The following is a 14,976-nucleotide window of genomic DNA, read 5'->3' as shown; positions in this document are numbered from 1 at the left end:
CCGAAACTAATTGGGTTACTTGACTGCGTGCTATTTTTATGCGAGCTTCAACAGCGTGACAGGTGTGTAACCTTAATTTTCAAGAATGGTTCGGTCCAGTAATCTGTGTAGAGAGGGAACGAGCAAACTGCAGCCTGGCAAAGGAAAGTAAGTAATTAAAATCGGAGCATAATAACTACAGTGGTTACGTTAGATGCCACGTGGTGACAAGAAGGATAATTCAATACTAAAATCTATCTATCAGCTGATCAAAAAGCCAACAATTAGACTGTTGGCATTGAGTTTACATGGGTTTACATTTACATGGAATTTGGGAGCATTCGGAATTCAGGGAATGTGTATATAATTATCATTTTCATTTATTTATTTTTATATTGACATATTTCATGTTTGCATTCTTTATTTCATGCTTCTAATATTTACCATTTTTAAATGTAAAACATTTTAAATAATTAATATAAACAAAATTCATATTCACAACATTCACTTTTTCATAAATGCATTATGCACTTTTTAAGTCAGATACAGCATCTGTGTCACTTTTGCAGCATAAGGATAGTGACATAAAGTCATACAAGTATGAATATAAAAAGAATGAATTATTCAGAGAATGAAGAAAAACAGGATTTCTAATATTCTAAATTGCTTTTACAAGGTTTAGGCTAGTGATGTTTACTGCATACTAGGCCCAAATTGATTTAGTTTACTTGTTTGTTTCATTGAGCCAATGTTGAATCCCAATCCTATTTCTTTGGTTTTGTGCCTTTAACCCAAAGATTGCCAAGGAAATTTAATGAAACTGCTGAACTGAGTTATGGGTAGCACAATAGACAACAGAAATATTCTGTTACACCCTCTTTTTTTTTTAGTACTATTTATTGCATAACGCTTGATCCCCTTGTATTCCTGTCAGCGGATGTCTGGAGATGTTGCTTAGCAACCTAAAATCTTGATGGCACAGGATGCAGCCTAGTAGCACTTTTGTTCGTGAGGTAAAAAAATGATAAAGACCCAACAGAAGGTTTGTATCACTCATAGCGCTCACTATAGGCTGTCCAGTTGTGCAGCGTTGTTCACAGTGCAAAGGGCCATGACCATCTGCGTGCTCAGCCTCTCCACGGGGGGTTGAATGCATTTTAATAGACCTTATCTCATTGTCATCTTTAGAGCTTATGGGGCATGATGGATGGGGGAGGGAGGAGCCTCCTGTGCTCCTGTGCTCCTGTGCATTATCCTTAGAGAGGGATTGTGTTTGTGTCAGCACTGCATTTGCACTACATGCTAAAACCAAATAAATAAATAAATCACATTTCAGTGGTCATGCTACTGTGTAAGTCACCAATTTTAAAATTGAAAGTAAAATTAAAATGGTGTCAGTCACAAACAGCAATGATAAACTTATTGCACTTTTTCAGCCACTTTAAATTCTATAATATATGCAATATAATAATGTTTATTTTATAATATGTGACCCTGGACCACAAAACCAGTCATAAGGGTCTTTTTTTTTTTAAACTGAGATTTATACATCATCTGGAAGCTAAATAAATAAGCTTTCCATTGATGTATGGATTGTTAGGATAGGATAATATTTGGCCGAGATTTGGAATCTGAGGGTGCAAAAAAATAAAATAAATATTGAGAAAATCGCCTTTAAAGTTGTCCAAATTAAGTCCTTAGCAATGCATATTGCTAATCAAAAATGTTTTTATAGTTTTTATATATTTACGGTAGGAAATTTACAAAATATCTTCATGGAACATGATCTTTATTTAATATCCTAATGATTTTTGGCATAAAAGAAAAATGGATAATTTTGACCCATACAATAATTGTTGGCTATTGGCACATTATTATTGCTAATATTATTACTATTATTATTGTATAATTATATTTAATTCTATAAAAAAAAAATTTCCACTGAGCATTTTTTTTAATTACAAATAATGAACATTGAAAAATAAATGAATGAATGAATGAAAAGGAAGAAATACAAACAACTAAACAAAGGATAACTCAAGATGTAAGATTAGTATGGGAAATCTCAGCAAGAAAAACTTCAAAGTGTTAAGAAGTTTAGAAGAAGAAAAAAAGAAATTAATAAAAAAAAAAATACTGAAAGAACTTACTACTGAAGAAAGGAAGGAAGAAAGAAAGAAAAATAAATAACAACTTAAATTGATAGGCCTGTATATTTAATTAAAACATTTTACAGAATACACATAAATAGAAAACATGAGCAAAAGACTATGTTTAAACCAAAATTAATAATATAATAATAATAAATGCTTACACAATTGAGTTTGCATTTGACAAAATAATTATTGTATGGTATATGCTACATATGTTTTCCATTCCGTCTTAACTGGGCCCCCCTGTAAATATAGCTTGTGATTTTTTCCAGCATCTGCGCCAGATGTTTCAGCCAACCAGCGCCCATCAGCTTCAGTGAGTGGGAGGAATCCGAGCAGCGGAGGATGATGCTTATGGCTGTCACATCCCGAGGACCACCAGCGACACTTCAAATGTGTGATGTTAAGAGCTACTGCGGCAAATGAACGATGGTATCGGTTGGCGTTTTCGTGGGGCTCACAGTGGGTACGTATAAAGACCTGAGACGACGACACTGGGAGAAATACTGCTTCTTTCCCGTTGGATGATAGCTAGCCTGCTGGCTAACGGAATAGCTCTAGTTCTCATTACATCTATGGATAAACTGACTGTCAGATAATCGTTATTCAAAGCTGCAGAGACTGTATATCAACTGTGCTACGTGAAAGAGACTTTAATATAAGAGATTCCACTAATAATATATTATTTTATACATACTATAGCTAAATGCCAGCAACATTAATACACTTGGTTCTTTTGCCTGAACAACGGGAATGTCTTGTAAGATTACGACGCCGTTTTTCTTAGTAAATGGTTTTATGACATTTTTTCCCTGTATTATTCCTGTTTTGTCCGTTGTAAAAGCCGTAATAGTCCGTTCTGTCAGTGGCATAGACGGACAAACCCGGGCTTTAATCGACTCCAAACAGAGATCTGTGTTTCAGAGTGGCGGTGAGTGATTGCAAAGAGTGGCTGTGTCTCAAACACTAGCATGCTGCCTGCCTAGTAGCGGTGGGGATTGTGATTCATCCCAGTGAATCGAATCTTTTGAATCGGTTCTGCAGGTTCTGCTATGTTTTCATTTTTGTTTACAGTAACAAATTAACAGGGAGACCCCAGGAAAAAAAAAACGGAGACAACTGTGAATTGCTGAAGATATATAACAATAATAATCAACGAAAGCTCTTTAAAAAGGAGGGATGTAAAGCAGGTGAATGAAATACAAGTCATGTGAACTAGAGTGATTCATTCTCTTAAAATATTCATTCAGCACACTGATTCATTCATGAACTACTTATACATTAGGTTTGGGCATTATGGCATGCATAGCCAGATACCCAAAACGGTGCATGTAATGTTAGAAATGCTGACTAGGTAGGCAGCTCACTAGATTTTGAGACAAAGCCGTTGTGTTTGAAGCGATCATAACACACGCACAGCACTTTGCCGTGCAAAGCTTTTTGGGCTTAACACCTGCCAACCTGCTGAATCGCCAACCTATATAATTCACCTTCCTCTTGACTCTTTTGAAGTAGAAGGGGAAGAACTGGCTACTTCTTTAACAAAACTACTTTTTGTGTATTATAACATGTAGTAGCCCAGTTATTCAATCTCTAATATATAACATGTTTTTTTTTTTTTTTAAATGCTTACAGTTTCACATAAACATTTTGATGTGCATAATACATTTAGCATTTTATGTCCATTATAAATGAATGCATTGATTTTAAAACCATTATCCACTTCTTCAAATGTATTAAAATGAAAATCGGTATTACCTGATAAATGGACGGCTTGAGAAAAGCATTCACCCACTTCACCTTGAGTGTGTTCCCGGCTACAGCTTAGTCATGACAGGCTGACCTAGTTTTGTGCATAATATTGACTTCCAGGCGCAGTACTTTGAACAGTTTGACGTCTTCTCAATCCTGCAATTAGTCAGGACTGTTTTTTTTTCTTCCCAATGAATCGTGAAGTGCATGAATTCCCCCTTGACCGGAAAGGAGAAGTCAGCACAGCGCTGATTCGACAGTTCAGTAGGACATCCCTGGCTGTGTCACGGAAAGGGAGGGAGCGAAAGAGAAAGTGTGGCACATGATGAATATCTTGATTTGGCCCACCCAAGGTCAGCCCATAAAATCATAAACCAGGATTAGCCATTTCCACTGAAGGGCCCGTCTGTAATTTGTGCGTGTGTTTGCGCATGTGCGTGTTCACCCTGCCATTACTTAGTGTCGCAAAGTTTGGCATTAACCATTAATGGTTGATCCATTAGCATATAGTGTTGTGCATCACCTTCAGTTTGCCTTGAGTTCACATAGTATTCAAATCATTTTATAGACCCTGGGTTGTGGTTTTGTCGCTATTGGGTTTATATCAGGCTCTGGGCTAAGGTCGCCCTCAGGGTGACAGAATAAACCATCTGGCACTCCAATTTTTCAAAGCATACATCTGTGACCCCATGTGCACAAAACCACAGCCATCAACACCCCAGAAACAGATCAATACCTCCACCGTGGATAAAACCGTTAGTAATGACACAGCTGTTCAACAAGCCCCTACAGTGCATGAATGTTTACCTTCAGTGTGGATTTCTGTGATCTCTGCGCATTAAAGTAGATCTTTGCATAGTTTTAAAGCCTGTTCACACCAAAATGAATGTTCGGAGCAATCAAACAACACTGAATCCACAAGTACAGAGAGAGACGGTTTCAGACTCTTCCTCTGGTATTTGCTGTTGCGTATCAAAATAGTCTGTTTTGAGCACAGTTTTGTCACAGTTCTGCATAGGTGACCAGAAGTGAGTGAAATCTTATTGCTTGGATGGTTTTCTTCTCAGAGTGACGGGAAACATAAAAATACATAAAAAAAATACTGTCACGTTGACAGCATGTGACAACATGTGTCGTGTTGGCCTGAACAGATGCATAAACAGCCGTTCATCCAATTTAAAGCATAATTTCGTAACTCATTAAATTATGAGTTATGCTTACTTATAGTGTTTATTTGCATACACTGTCCACATTTCTTTAGTAATAAGTTAACTACAAGAATTTATTCAAATGAGGTAACACAAAAATGGAAAAAAATACAAATAAAAATCTGTATAATGCAGGTTCCATGCCTGAATCAGCTTTTTAAAATTGTAAAAGTGTGCTAGTCTAGTAGATTTTTTTAATATAGCCTGTACCCTTGTTATTGTAATATCCCATTATAAATATCAATTGATCATTATTCGATAATTTGCTATATCAGTATTCGTTAGAAAATGTACATAAACATTGCGTTTACAGCCAGCCCCCTTTGCAACAATAATATCATAACATTAATTGTGCTCACTTTTATGAATAAGGTGAAATTTACCAAGAAAAAAATAATAAAAATTATTTTAATTTAAATACAAATGTAAATAATTTGCATACAATAACCAATAATAATATTTAAATATTTGTAAAAATATATTTTGATACACAATATATAGGTATTGGTGTGTGTGGATTTATTGTTGTGACTCAGATACCGGAATCGGCTCTATAAAATACTAAAAGTCTTCACTGCATGTCAATTTAAAAATAACATTTATTTTGTTCATTTAACAAATGTGAATAATTTACATAAATTTAAATACAAATATTTATATTAAAATATATTTATCCTTTGATACACATTATATACTCTTATAGACATTATGCATGCTTGTGTGTGTGTGTGTGTGTGTGTGTGTGAATTTATGGGGTAAGCTGGTTTTAATCCACAGGACAGTTTTCTTTGTTTGTTGATGTATCAAAAGATTATTTTATCTTTATATGTTCATATTTATGTCAGCTCTCTTTGTGTAATCCCTTGGTTTTTGCTGTTCTGACCTGCTTAATGTGTTTGAGCAACATTCAGCCTCCATGTAAGCGCATGCTCTGCCTTGAGTGATGTAGAAGCAGTTTGTGTCTGAAAGCTTGAAGAGATCTGGTATTTCTGTAGTGCATCGCTGCAGTAGCTTTCTCCCAGTGTAGCACACTCCCCTGTGGAGATTTAAAACCAGCTGACTTCAAGTGAGAAAAGAAAGAGACTGTAAAAGCATGCTGGCAACCATCTCTCCAGTATCTATTATGAACCACTGAGCGCTTTTCTTTTAAATAATGCTTGAACGGGGAGTATGTGTGTACAGTATGTGTTGCACCAGAGAAAGGGGTTTAATGTGCGGAGCGAGGGATGGGGGGGATGGCGTGTGAGAGGTGTGTCGAGCGTTTGAGATTGTGACTCACTGTACTACCGTCCTGATAGGCCTGATACCCAAGACACACTTACCCACTCGCTCACATAACACATTCTCACACACTCCCACACAGATGGTTTTTAGAAGAAAGAAACACACCCTGTTATATAAATGCGTAAATACAAGAAATAAAAAAAAAATTAACAAATAATGTTATAATTTATGGATATAATTTTCTAAAGTATATCCATAAATTATAACATTATTTGTCATGTCTGTCTATTATGAAACAACAAAATCGTATTTATTTATTTAAATTAAGTTACTATGAAAATTTTATGTTTGGTTTTTATAAAAAGTATATACACTACCATTTAATAGTTTTTGATAAAAGTCTCTCATGCTCACCAAGTCTGCATTTATTCTAAAATCTAAAATAGAGTAAAAGCTGTAATATTGTGAAATATTATTACAATTGAAATAATTATTGTATTTTAATGTAATTTTTTCATGTGGTGGCAAAACTGAATTTTCATTACTTAAATACTCCAGTTTTTAATGTCACATGATGATCCTTTAGAAATCATTCTAATGATGATTTGGTGCTCAGGAAATGGTCAATGTTAAATAAAATTGTGCTGCTTAAAATTTTTGTCGAAAAATCTTTATAAATGTCTTTACTGTTAATTTTGATCATGATGTATCCTTGCTGAATAGAAGTATTAATTTATTTTCAAAAAATCATACTGAATGGTAGTGTGTATTAGTGCTGTCAAACGATTAATCTCGATTAATGGCATCCAAAACAAGTTTTTGTTATACATACAGTATATATACTTAATATATAAACATATTTTTTAAAAATATATACATGCATGTATGTGTATTTATATATACATAATAAATATATAGTGCACACACATACTATGTAGTAAACAAAGACTTTTATTTTTGATGCCATTAATTGCAATTAATCGTTTGACAGCACTAGTGTGTATATATTTGATTGTTTTCTAATAGCTATTTTTTTTTTTTTTTTGTCTGCAGATGTTTTACTGTTTACAGTAAGGTAATTTTGTCTGCCACATTACACTGCATTTAATTAATTTGTCATTTCTATCCGCACCAGTGGTCACCATCCTCTCTAAGTCTCACGCCGACCGCAACGTTTATCCTTCTGCTGGAGTGCTTTTGTTCATGTGCTAGAGAGGGAATACTTTAAAGGAGAGTTCCCACCATATCCAAAAGCAGGTATATTTACTCCACTGCTTACTACTTAATAATATGCCTATACAGAATAAATGTTTCGTTATATTAATTTTTATGAAACACCTGATTACCTTGGAAGCTACTTTGCAAAACACCTGCTCACCAAACATATCAATGTCAGCTTGCATGTCTATCTTCTAAGGAAACATGGCACATGATAAATATAAAGTACATTTCTCTACATACTATTTGTATTATTTGGCACAGGCTGTCATACCTTATTGCTTAAATAAAGAAATGATTCTTCATTTCAGGTGATTCGAGTAATGACCCCATCACATTTAACACTAACCTCAAAGGCTATCCAGACAGGCCTGGATGGCTGCGTTACATTCAAAGAACCCCTCACAGTGATGGAGTCCTCTATGGCTCACCAACTGCTGAGCATGTGGGCAAGCCGACCATCATCGAGGTGTGTTATCATGTTACACAAACATCTCATCTCATACACTACCGTGTAAAAGTTTGGGGTCAGTAAGTTTTCATGGAAAGAAATTAATACTTTTATTCAGCAAGGATGCATTAATTTGACAGTAAAGCCATTTATAATGTTGCAAAAAAAAACTAATTTAAATAAATGCTGTTCAAAAACATTTAATTTGAAAAATTTGAATAGTAGTGTATAGTTTTTCATAGAAATAAATCTAATAATTTTTGCCGGGGAAGTAGAAGTAACAGGGCAAAGTTGAATTTGTATGCAAAAGTATGCTTATCTACTCTTTGTGTATTGTTCAGGCTTTAGCTTCATGTAAGGATTTGGCTTTGTTATTCTTCTTTACCCTTGAGAAACTGTATGTGTTTGCATCTGGTTCTGACATCCTCTGCATGGCATGAATGTAAAGCTGCCCTGAGCCAGGCTTAAACTTTCCCTCTTGCGTGTTGCAGATTACCGCGTATAATAAACGCACTTTTGAGACTGCCAGGCACAACTTGGTCATAAACATCATGTCTACAGAAGGTGAGAGCCAAGAACAGTTTTGATTTAGCAAATCTCATTATAACATACAGCCATACGCTCAAAGAAAGACTCTGTTGTTTGACTGAAAACCTTAATATGGAGAATAATCCTAAAGTATGGAAAACATGCCATTTTAAGATTCATGAATCTACCAGCCAGACATTAACATTTTTTGTAATACTGTTATTAGTTGAGGATATTTTAAACGGGTAATAATGTTGCTTATTTAGTGTATTCGCCACATTATATGTAGCAAAACATTCGCTAAGGCGGATGTGTTTTATGTTTATATTAAATGCTATGAGATTCCCCGTTTCTGATCTGTGTTTAGCTATAAGCTGAGCAACTGCTTCAGTGCAGATGTGACCTTATTGTGACGCAGTCCACCATCTGCCATAAAGAGACACTTCAACATGACAGCCTTATTATCCAACTGTTATGTAACCTAGTTTGGATTACTTCTAATTGCATACAGGAAGATATGTTCATGACTTTCCTCTCTTGCTTTCTGGCAGAATTTCCTCTGCCCTATCAGGCTGAGTTCTTCATCAAGAACATGAACGTTGAGGAGATGTTGGCCAGTGAGGTGCTGGGAGATTTTCTCGGTGCGGTCAAGAACGTGTGGCAACCGGAGAGACTCAACGCCATCAACATCACTTCAGCGTTGGACCGGGGCGGACGAGTGCCATTACCCATCAACGACCTGAAAGAGGGGTGAGATCTAAATATACACTGAAAAAAAAATGTATTAGTGACACAATACTTGTGGTATAAATCAACAAATATGAAGTAGCAGTAGTGTATCTTCTGGCTAATCTTGATTATGCTAACAAATGATTTAGTAACTGTATAAACTGCAGTATTATTCAAATTAATTCATTCTTGAAAAAAAAAGTGAGAACATTTTGTCCCAGAAGGCAGAAGAACAGTGCGTATTGGCCTGTGAATTTACGTAAGAGGCTGCCCTTCTCGGCTCACATTTCTTTAGAGGAATTCCCTCATGCGTTGGCATAAGTTGTTCATCAAATATTCATGTCCTCTTTCAGAAGATAAAATGTTCCAGATAAAGCATTTTAGAAGTTCTTGGTTAGAGCAGAGAACACTCATATTGACAGACAGAAGATGTATATTGTCTATCTAGTGCTATTGTTGTCAAAGCCTTTATGCTGTATTTCTGTACAGCATGGTTACGTCAAGTCCTAATTCACCGTCAAACTCAGCTTAAACATTTATGAACATCGTGCATAAAGCCTTGCCCTTCAGTGAGCTTCTGTGACATTGGCAGTGTGTATGTGATGGTGGGAGCAGACGTGCAGTTCTCATCATGCCTTCGAGAGGTGGAGACCCCACAGAACCAGCTGCGCTGCAGTCAGGAGATGGACCCCGTCATCAGCTGCGATAAGAAGTTCAGAGCTCAGTTTCACATCGACTGGTGCAAGATCTCTCTGGTGAGATCCACCATGAGAGACCGCTGTTGTGTGCAAGTTAACAGTCACTTTTTTTTTTTTTTTTGTATGTACAGTATGCATGTTTTATTTTTATAATTTTATTACATTTTTCCATTATCTTAAAGCAGATATTATTCCAACTTTACTTCCAGCCTAATCCAACGATAGCCATCTTATGGTTTAAGAAAAATTGAGCTATATGCGCCAAAAGTAACTGTTAGCAGACTTAATGAGAAAAACAACATCATAACATTTAAATTCACAGGTGAAAAATAAGTGCACTTCCATAATGTATTTAAAGTGCTCTATTTTCGCGCACTAATTTTGTACTTAATATACTAAAAATGATCCTTTAGTACTTCTTAAGGTCAACTTACGATCATCTAAATGTACTCAACTGTGCTATTTTGAGACGTCATGAATATGAACTAAAATGCACTTTTAACATACTATCTTTGTATTTAAAAAATGTATTTAGTTACCACTTGTAGTACACTTGAACCCATCTTTCATACACAAGTACACTCAAGTGCACTACAAGTGGTAGCTAAATACATTTTTTAAATACAAAGATAGTATGTTAAAAGTGCATTTTAGTTCATATTCATGACGTCTCAAAATAGCACAGTTGAGTACACTTAGATGATCTTAAGTTGACCTTAAGAAGTACTAAAGAATCATTTTTAGTATATTAAGTACAAAATTATTGTGCGAAAATAGAGCACTTTAAGTACATTATGGAAGTGTACTTGTTTTTCACCTGCGTTAGCATTTAGTAGAAGTCAGACTTTTATGATCCCCATCATTATTGAATATGATTATTTTCATAAGTCTAATTATATTAATTGTAATTTCATAAAAGTGAGATAAAGCTAGAGATAAAGTAAATATAAGCTTAATATCAGAGACATCAAACCATAGTCAGCAAAATATTGGACATTTAATAAATTTTCAGCACATTAATTTGGTCAAATGAGACATTAAATGCATTTATAATTTGAAATTCTATTTCAAATAAATGTTCTGTGGAACTTTCTACTCATCAAAGAATCCTGAAAAACGTATTATGGTATCCACAACAATATTAGCCGACACAGCTGTTTACAATATTGATAATAATCGGATACGAATCAGCATATTAGAATAATTTGTGAAAGATCATGTGACATTAAAGACTTAAGTAATGGCTGCTGAAAATTCGGCTTTGGCATCACATGAATAAAATAATGATTAATTAATAATTCATTTAAAATTTATATAAAGTTATTTTAAGTTGTAAAAATGTCACAATATTACTGTTTTTTGATCAAATAAATGCAGCTGTGGTGATTATAAGAGACTTCTGCTTTAAAAACATTTAAAAAATCTCACCTACCCCAAACTTTTGAACTGTAGTGTAACCAAAAAATAATATATATATATCTTTTTCAGAATTTTTTGAAAAACACATTTTCACTTAAATTTAGCAGAAAATGCAATGTAGTTATTCTCTAACCATGTTACGAGTTTATTCATGCTGAGCCCAGTTTGTCTTTGTTCTTGAAGGTGGACATCACTAAGGTTGTTCCTGTGCACAGTAACCGTCCAGACCTGGGCACAGGTGTGCTGCCGGACATCGGCGAGTACAACCCGCCTTCTGAGTCACTGAAAAGTAGAGACTATTTCGCTGACTTCCTGATCACCCTGGCGGTGCCCTCAGCTGTCGCCCTGGTCCTCTTCATCATCCTCGCCTACTCCATGTACTGCCGACGGGAAGGGGTGTAAGTTTGCTGTGCTAAACTCTTGGTGAAAGTGAAACACAAGCAAGCGCAAATCTCCTCTTATATGTATTTAATTCTTGTAATTAATGGGCGGTGCTTAATGATCGACATTTAAATGATAGATTACTTTTTGATCATAATAAACCATGTAGTGCCAGTACAGAATCTTTTAAATCGGTTAAGTGAAGACTTTGAGGGCTTTTCTTGAATATGTCAAAGTCTGAAAGATGGGGTCGCATTCCTGCCAAAAAGCAGCTTACCATCTTCATCAAGCATCAGTTTTTTTCACCATTTAATCATTAACTGAAACGCATTCAGTCCAAAGGTTCCATCTGTTGTATTTAGAGCCATTCCGGCAGATGTTTCCTCTTCATTATCAGCCAATCCCAGTGTGTTTCCTGATGATGTCACCCACCATCAGAGCTTCCACCGCAGCCTGAAGGAGACACCTGCATCACCAGACTTCAGCTGATCCATTCACACCCCTCCATTCCCTTCCTGACTCGCCCTCCATTGGCTTTTGTGTGGTTGTCTTTAACTATTAATATTAGAATTTAATTCAGTCATTTTGTTTTGTTTCTAGGGAAAAAAGAAACATGCAAACACCAGAGTAAGTGTTCCCTCTCCTGTGGTCTTGGCTTTTTCTTTCTCCCTTTCAGACCTTTTTTCCTTTCTTTGGATAGGTTCCCCTTGTTTTTTTCTTCCCTATGTTTTGTTATCTCAAATCCTTCATCATGGTGACATGTTCATTTCCATCTCATTCATACAATCGCCTCCGTGTCTCCATGGTGTCATCAATGGGCAGCTGCTTCAGTGACAGAGATATATGATTATTATAATTGTATGAGGTAGTGTGGCAAAAGACAAATATTCATCAAATAGCCCTTTGCAAAGTAGAGTACAAATAACCCAACGTTATGCCTAGAACTTCAGATATTCTATATTATGCTTTTTATGCATGTATTTGCTTTAAATAGTCATTTAGTTGCTCCTTCCATTCCCAGTATTCAGCTGGTTCACCACAGCTCCATTCAGAAGTCTACTAAGGAGCTTCGCAGCATGTCTAAGAACCGGGAGATTTCGTGGCCTCTCTCGACACTGCCGGTCTTCCATCCTGTGAGCGGGGAGGTGGTGCCGCCCATCCATCCCGACAATTACGAGACCACCAGCATGCCGCTCATGCAGACGCAGACGTGAGTCTGTTACTTTTGCTTTAATCAAGAGTTTCTAGGTGGAAAGTAAGGTATAATTTGAGTTTGGAAACGGTGGATCTGGTTTAAGAAGAGTTGAGAAAGTAGGTTACTTTAATCCAGTGTTCTTAAAAAAAAAAGCTTGAATCTCCCGGTGCCCTGGTATTAAATCACTGATGACTTGGAGAGATTAAAGCAGATCAAACATCACAACATATGTGTATTATCATCAGTACGACTGACCTAAAATGATGTGATGAGAAGAAAAAGTTGGAATTGAAATCATAAAGAATTTAACAATCTTGGTTACTTATCGATGCATTTTTGTACTTTTAAAAAATGCATATTTTGAAAAAGATTCAGTTCCATTGCCAAGTGTGTAATAGATCATTTTAGTAATTCTATTATTCGATTCTATTAATAATCATTTTAAAACAGTTCTCGCAAAAGATGTTGGCAGAATCAAACAAAAATGTGAAAACATTAAAAAAGTAAAATTCTACTGACAAAAGACATTCATTTTTATCTTAATACAGTAACTATGTACATCCATTTCACTGTCAGTAACTACATCAATTTAAAGTAACAGATCACCCAAAAATGAAAGTTTTGTCATCATTTACTCACCCTCTTGTTGTCCAAACCTGTATGAATGAAGTATTTTCCATGAAAGTAAATGGCTACCAGTAACTGTTACTGTAAGTTACCCACAGTCTTCAAAATACTGTATCTTCTTTTGTGTTCAACAAAAGAAAGAAACTCATACAGGTTTGGAACAACTTGAGGGTGAGAAAATGATGACATGATCTCTTTAGCTTATGTTCAATTACTTAAAAAGAACAGACTTATTCACAGATATTCATTCATGCACTGGTTGAGCTGACTTGTATTGAGTATTCTTTTCTATTCACTGATAAGAATCGACTCATTAGAGCCATTAGTTCAGAAGTTGGACGTTGATCACAATGTTTCTTTTGCACTGTTACAGAATATGTGCATAAAACTGTTTTTATACAAGACCTCTTAATGCAACCGACCCTCATTATGATATTATGATATTAGAGTGCTAGTGATGAGCATCTTGGCCAAGTCTTTGTCTTTTGTCTTTACTTACAGAAATCTTCAAAATCAGATCCAAATACCACAGCAGCAGTCCTCTGGTAAGTGAAGCATTGAAAACTGATGTCTAAGCTTTTCATCCCATTGATACGATCAGCACCTGATACCAGATAGCACAGAAATAGATTTAAACATTTTCCTAAATTATCCATAAAAACTGAGGGCTGTGGTCATTTTCCTCACATAGGAGATGTTAATTGCAGTCTCGGTGCTTTAGTCTCTTTCATTGCTCTCTGGTGAACCCCAGTGTACACATAATGAACTGCCATCAGACGGCTGTGAAATCTCTTCCTGTCTAACATGCTGTTCATTCATTCATGCTAACAAAGGAGATAATTATTGTATGTCGACTTTTCGGAGGCTAGAGGCAAGTATTACTCTTTGCATCTGTGATAATGTGTTTTAAAAAAAGAACAACTATTTCACATTTCTAAAATGTTCCTCTCATTGTAGGTAAATGGTATTCCTGAGGAGAGAAAGGTGGCCGAAGCTCTAAACCTGTGATCACATGTGGCTTCAATTTTGTACCTGTTTAATCTTGCCAAATGTGCATGTGTAGCTGTAGCTTCAAGCTCAATGCCTTTGTGTTCTCACGCACAACATGTCTAAAAGTGCAATATCCAAACATTATTCAGTGTCAGAACTAATGTTGAGATGGGCACACTAAAAGAATATTTTAAAATACTATCCATGTTAAATATGTTGTCGAATGTTCACATTTTTTAGTATGAGCCACTAATGGAGGCACATTTACTGGGATCTGAACAAGTTGATATCGTCTGTTTTGTTCTTATATGAGCAAATGTGTTTTGATAAATAAATTAATACACTTGCCACTAAATAACAACACTGACGCATGTTTGTTCTGGGGATGTGAGTGGAAGACATTTAAACAGAAATGAAGATGAAT

The 14,976-nt window shown here is 35.5% G+C and overlaps 2 protein-coding genes across 3 annotated transcripts in view; one reads left to right on the top strand and one right to left on the bottom strand.

Annotated features, from left to right (window-relative positions):
• ppp1r9a (protein phosphatase 1, regulatory subunit 9A) overlaps positions 1-4,080 on the bottom strand; it is a 53,092-nt gene extending 49,012 nt beyond the window's left edge. The window contains exon 1 of one of the 2 annotated variants that reach the window (XM_058752801.1): positions 3,891-4,080. The gene's annotated coding sequence lies outside the window, so the exon portion shown is untranslated. Of the gene's footprint in view, position 1; positions 105-3,890 lie in introns of those variants that run through there. The other variant, XM_058752804.1, reaches the window with a different exon arrangement.
• On the top strand, positions 32-14,838 carry sgce (sarcoglycan, epsilon). The gene is given in 15 exon segments (XM_058752809.1): positions 32-147; positions 2,405-2,598; positions 2,977-3,063; positions 7,452-7,508; positions 7,511-7,573; positions 7,846-8,003; positions 8,477-8,549; positions 9,065-9,263; positions 9,835-9,997; positions 11,543-11,757; positions 12,341-12,367; positions 12,762-12,950; positions 14,064-14,107; positions 14,396-14,433; positions 14,520-14,838. Coding segments are annotated over 14 exon segments (1,401 nt in total). The 5' UTR covers positions 32-147; positions 2,405-2,561; the 3' UTR covers positions 14,571-14,838.
• Positions 14,839-14,976: the final 138 nt, after the last annotated feature.

Source organism: Onychostoma macrolepis, chromosome 19 (genome assembly GCF_012432095.1).
Source record: "Onychostoma macrolepis isolate SWU-2019 chromosome 19, ASM1243209v1, whole genome shotgun sequence".
NCBI lineage: Eukaryota > Metazoa > Chordata > Actinopteri > Cypriniformes > Cyprinidae > Onychostoma > Onychostoma macrolepis.
The sequence above is the reverse complement of the archived record's forward strand: the minus strand, read 5'-3'. Positions and strand labels throughout refer to the sequence as shown.